This window comes from Asparagus officinalis, chromosome 3 (genome assembly GCF_001876935.1).
Source record: "Asparagus officinalis chromosome 3, Aspof.V1, whole genome shotgun sequence".
Lineage (NCBI taxonomy): Eukaryota > Viridiplantae > Streptophyta > Magnoliopsida > Asparagales > Asparagaceae > Asparagus > Asparagus officinalis.
In genome coordinates, this window is record NC_033796.1 from 74,911,146 (window position 1) to 74,917,167 (window position 6,022).

Below are 6,022 nucleotides of genomic sequence, written 5' to 3' on the forward strand. Positions count from 1 at the left end.
AGAAGGCCAACAATAACTCGATGTAAAGACAGTCTTCTTGCACAAAGACTTGGATGAAGAGATCTATATGCATCAACCTGAGGGCTCCAAGGTTGAGGACAAGGAGAATCATGTGTGTCGCTTGAGAAAGTCACTCTATGGACTGAAGCAATCTCCTTGGCAGTGGTACAAGCAATTTGACTCCTTCATGCTGAAGGATGGGTTTTCCCGAAGCGATTATGATTGTTGTGTTTACATTCGAAAGCTTCGTGAAGATGATTATATCTATCTTCTTTTGTATGTGGATGACATGCTTATTGCTTCTAAGAGCATAGTGGAGATAGATAGGCTAAAACCTTAACTTGGTAAAGAATTCGAGATGAAGAACATGGACGTTGTAAGGAAAATACTAGGTATGGAGATTAGAAGAGAGCGGGCGAATCGGCGATTTTTCTTGAGTCAGAAGGGCTACATAGAGAGGGTTATCGCAAGATTTAGAATGCAAAGTGCAAAGTCAGTGGTGACTCTATTAGTTCCACACTTCAGACTTTCAGGTAAACAATCTTCCACTATAGCAGAAAAGAAGGCACACATGGAACGTGTCCCCTATGCTAGTGCAGTTGGCAGTTTAATATACACAATGGTGTGTACACGCCTAGATATTTCACAGGCGGTCAGTGTCGTCAACAGATTCATGGCGAATGTGAGTAAGGCGCATTGGGAAGCGGTGAAGTGGGTCCTGAGGTATTTGAAGGGTACCGTTGATATGGGTCTGTGATTTGGTAGAGATACATGTCAGATTGATGTGTTTGTTGACTCTGATTATGCAGGCGATCTAGATAGATGGTGATCTACTACTGGTTATGTATTCAGCGTACATGGGGCTCCAGTTAGTTGGTAATCGATGTTACAAGCTACAATGATACTTTCTACTACAGAGGCCGAGTACATGGCCATGTTGGAGGGAGTGAAAGAAGCATTGTGGTTGTAGGGTCTTCTAGACAATTTGGGGATTGAGCAAGAGAGTGTGAACTTGTGGTGCGACAGTCAGAGTGTGATTCACTTGACGAAGAATCAAGTTCATCATGATCGTACCAAGCATATCAATGTCAGATACCATTTTGTGCGGGATGTCATAAAGGAATATGATATTTCTCTCATGAAGGTGCACACGAATGAGAATCCAACAGACATGTTGACTAAGGTGGTGACAGGTAGCAAGTTTTAGCATTGCTTGGACTTGTTTCATATTAGCACGTGTTGAACTGCCCAAGAGGGCATGGTCCACTACAACAAATTGTACTTTTCCCGACGCTTATTCCCGACGCATGGTTAAATACGTCGGTAAAAATTATATTTTTCCCGACGCTTTTAGTTAGCGTCGGCAAAAAATATATTTTTCCCGACGTTTATAATTAGCGTTGCTAAAAGTGTATATTATTAGCGACGTTCTAACTTAGCGTCGGTAAAAGTTATGGATTTCCCGACGTTTTTTAATTTTCGTCGGCAAAAGTATAGCTTTTTAGCGACGTTTTAGGATTAGCGTCGCTAATAATATGCATTTATCGCGACGTGTTAAGTTAACGTCGCTAAAAGTCTCTTTTTCCCGACGTTCTTGTTTTGTGTCGCTAAAAGGTTACTTTTTACGACGCCGTTTCGTTCATCCGCGTCGCCAAAAAAACACCCCAAATTTTTACCTATAGGCGGGAAATTCCCCCCCTTTATTTTCGCGAAAAAGAGAAAAAAAACTCAGAATCCCCGTTCTCTCTCTCATTAGAAAACCTGCCCCAAACCCCCGTGCTCGCCTCTTTCGTCGGAGTTCACCGCCTCCATCGGAGTTCACCGCCGCCATCGATCCCTGAAGCTCGCCGCCGCCGTCGACCCAAATCGGATCTTGCCGAATCGGATCTCGCCACCTCTCCTTCTCCTCTCCTCTTCCAAATCGAAATCCAAATTGAACGTAGAAGAGGAAAATGGCGGCGGCAGCAGCAGCTTTCCCATCTCCTCTTCAAGCTCTCTTGAATCTCGCCCAACGGTTCCGATGGGCAAAAAGCGAAGATTGAAGTTTGATTTCTGAAAACTTTCTGGCTTTTGTTTTCATGTTTATGGTGTGGAAATCTGTGATCTTTCTGTAGTATTTTGCTTAATTTTTGGTACTATTAAGTTTTCTTAGTTTCGCATATGGTCACCGATAAATCGGTATTTGGCATTTGCATGCCTTGAATTTTGATGTCCGGATGGTGAAAACCAGCCATATATATTAGCTAGTTTCAGGTTTCAATTTCTAATTAATTATTACATCAAGTTCATCTTGTATGAGTCCCTTAGGAGGGAATTTGAGCCAGATTAGTCGACTAATGCCTTCGGGAAATAATAAAGCTTTTAGATGGACTTAGTCCTCACAAACAAGGGAGAAAGACTTTGTTCAAAATTATAAATTATTTATGGTTCTTTTATAATAACAAAAAATATAAATATCAATTCTAATATGTTGAGTTTAGAAGACATTGAGGATTGAAGCCAAACTGAGATTGCAGTATCCTGGTACTGCTTATTATTAGAAATAGCTAATGAACCATCATATAGATATAAAATTTATATCATGAACAAATAATGGTGCGCGTGCAGTTACAAATAAGGGAAATCAATCTCGGGTCTCAACCACGGGATCTTGTATCTAGAAGATGCATATATGTTTCTAATTAGTTATACAGAAAGAGGAACCACGATGTCAATGAGATTGAACTATGTCTCGGAAAGAAGTAAAAGTACCGACTGACAATTATTTCTTTTATCACATTGAACTGATGCACAGTAATTTTCTCTAAAAGGCTTCTTATTTCATTATGATTTACAAACTTCGCTACCTCTCGGTTCTTCATGTTAGAATCAAGAGAACTGAGGGCATGCATATTGATCCCTATTGCATCCCATAAGATGTCAACTTAGGGCATACGGATACTATCGGTAGTATAAAAGATTTCATCACTTGAGTCAACTGTTAAGGAGAAATCACGCGATTTTTCTACCTGATCTATTTGTTATTTCTGTGTGTCATGGCTTGATGTTCCAGTTCCTTTTTATAAGAAGAAATCTGAGTTATTGATCCATATAGGACACTTCAATGTTCATTACAGCATGTAATTAAATAACTAAAGTCGTTTGTTTTAAGGTTAACTTGTTAAAATTCATTTCGGATAAAACCTTATGAGGGTAAAACTCGTTTCTTGTGCTTGAATTCTCTTCCTACTCACTGACGAGTAAACTTGCCCCTGCATGATGATATATGCTAATTCTCTTCCTACTCACTGACGAGTAAACTTGCCCCTGCAGGATGATATATGCTAAGAGTGCTAATATAAGATGAAAATACAGCCATATGTAATAATCTTGAGCATTGTGATGTTGTTCATTGTTTATAGAATGGCAACCATTCAGTATCAAGAAACAGAGGTACATCTTTGGGCAATTGATTATTTAGTAATTTCATTATTTGTTTTGTATTTAATAAAATCCTTGTTGTGATTAGTAAAATCGATAGATGGAAGCAACATCTCATCCCTTTGATACGATATTGGTAAAACTTTTCTGTTCTTTTTTAAGAAACAATCAGAACACTCCTTTGATCATTTTCATTTTTAGGAGCTGCTTATGATTAGTTATTTTCGCAATATGCCTTTCAGGACTCTGGTACAAGTGAATCCTGTATTGGTTATTTGCCTTGTGGTATAGTGCATTCGAGATCTGACATGGAAGTAAAGCTTCTATGGCTAGCAAAGGGCTCAAAGGTTAGTAATTCTATTAGGGATTATGTCATCACAACTCATGTCTCATTGATGCTAAAATATTCCAAACCCCCTTTGTGTCCTTAGAGTTTCTTGTATGTGGTGATTTTCCTGTTACTTAGTTGCAATACTTTGGTGTTATTATGTTATGTTTCATGCTTTGGTGTTATTTTGTATGTGGTGATTTTTTTTCATGGATGACGTTTCTAGTCTCCTTTAGTACCTACCTTTTCATTTGTCTATTGCCCGTGAAATTCACTATATCTCATCTTGTTTGACTCAATTGTTTCCACTGTAGAGGAATATGGAGGCCTTGGTCCTGATTACTTGTATCACTGTATAGCAATGGAAGAAATAAGTCGTGCTTCTGGATCTGTTTGCATTAATCAATTTGGTTGCAGTCCTTGGATTTTTAGGGACTTTGAGGTTAGTGGGAGAACTCATCTGTTGAAAGGTAAATTACGTTTCATTTTCCTTTTCATTATTTTGATAATAAAGAGAGTATATGAGGGAGATGCTATTGTATGTTTTATTTGATTATTTACACTTAATTCTATACATGCAAGAGCCTTTAGAGTTCCTATTGCTTCCACTGCAGATCCATGAGTTCGATTATTGAGCTTTAGAATTATTGATATCAGGTCCATGAATTTCATCTGCACTTACATATGTGCCTTCCACCGGTTCCAAACAAACTTCAAAATGATAGAATTACAGATTTAATAGCCATTCTTGCTTAAGACAACTTTCTATATATCTAAAGAGTTGCATTTAGCTCATACAAATGGATTAAACAATGACTCAGATTCACATAAAATGCACGTTTGTTTGTTGGTTGGTTTTCTTGAACGGATTTGGTTAGGTTTGCATTGCCAACATAAGTTATTGCATAGTAATTGTTTGTGGAGGATGTGTAATGAATGATGTTGCCAACATACATCCATGATGTTGCAGCTCATAAATGAGAAGCCTCAAGTGATTCAAGAGTACTTGTCTTAAAAAGCAATTCCAAATTAGTAGATAATTACCAAACTAGAGAGGGTCTTGAGAGTGAAACTAAGAGGAAAGAAATAATTTGCCCGGTACAAAGTTCGTATTTATGGAACTTCGACATCTAAAGCAAATGGTTCTATTTTGATTTTGAGCAGCTTGAATTGGTTATAGTGTATATGAAGTGTGGAGCTGGTTTTTTGTCTTTTTACATGTTGTATCCTCTATTGCGTTGTTTTCTCGTGTCTTATGAATGAGGTTGGTAGAGGTTTTTGTTTGCTTTTCTCTGTTGTTGCCTTAAAAATTTTAGATTAATTGTTGATATTTACTTAGCCTTCAAATATTTAAACTTATGTAGTTTCTTAATATGCATCACGTGCAACGCACGTTTGACATACTAGTGTAACTAAAAGAATGAAAACACTTGACTTCTGGAGTTCAAGTGAAATAATTTTAAGAAAGCAAAAAATGAGGTCTGATGCTAAATATATTTTTCAAAAATCTGAAGCTGAAGCATATGTCTCCGCAGAGTAAGGGTAAAAGACTTGCCACAAGGATGTTCCTATAGAAGCTATTTTATTCCTATAGAAGGAGAGATAGCTGAAGCTTATGCTGATAATAAAGAACGAATGTTGAAGAAGAAAATACTAGTTGGAGATGGATGGGTTAGGGTGTCTGTAATTTCCTTTTTGCGTAATTTTCAAATGCCTTTAGTTTCTTTCTGCATGATCTTTGCTATGATTTTGCTTGAAAATCTTGCTTTTGTTTTAAACTGTATAGAAGATTGTTTAATCAAAGAACTGATATCTTTAACATCTCTAACAGGAAATAATCAAAGAACTGATGGAAAGACTACCACACATGAAAGAGCTTATGAATATGTTTAGTGGCCCTGATAGAGTGACTGCAAAGCAACAAATGCAGGAGTTAGACAGAGTCGCAAAAACTCTACCAGAGAATATACCTTCATCTGTGAAGAGGTTCACTGATCGTGCCGTTCTTTCACTTTAACTTTTCTTTTTTTCAACTTAGTTTAGTTTCCTGTAAATCTTATAATGTGTCATTCTCTGAAATGGAAAACACTGAATATGGCAAACTGGAATATTTAAACAGGTCTTTGAGTGTTGATTTGGAAATGGAAATGAATGTAATTATTTTGCAATGGGAGCAAATTCTTTGTTTATCATAATATGCAACAACTTATTTGGAGTATAATTTGATGTTTGGTTTCTTTGTTGATGTGAATGAGAGTAAATTTTTTGTGGATG

The 6,022-nt window shown here is 37.1% G+C and overlaps 1 protein-coding gene across 1 annotated transcript; it reads left to right on the forward strand.

The window, feature by feature from the left end:
* On the forward strand, positions 3,667 to 5,765 carry LOC109832342. Its single transcript, XM_020399746.1, has 3 exons — positions 3,667 to 3,767; positions 4,063 to 4,190; positions 5,580 to 5,765. The coding sequence occupies exons 1-3, from the start codon at positions 3,746 to 3,748 to the stop codon at positions 5,763 to 5,765; spliced, it is 336 nt and encodes a 111-aa protein (XP_020255335.1). The 5' UTR covers positions 3,667 to 3,745.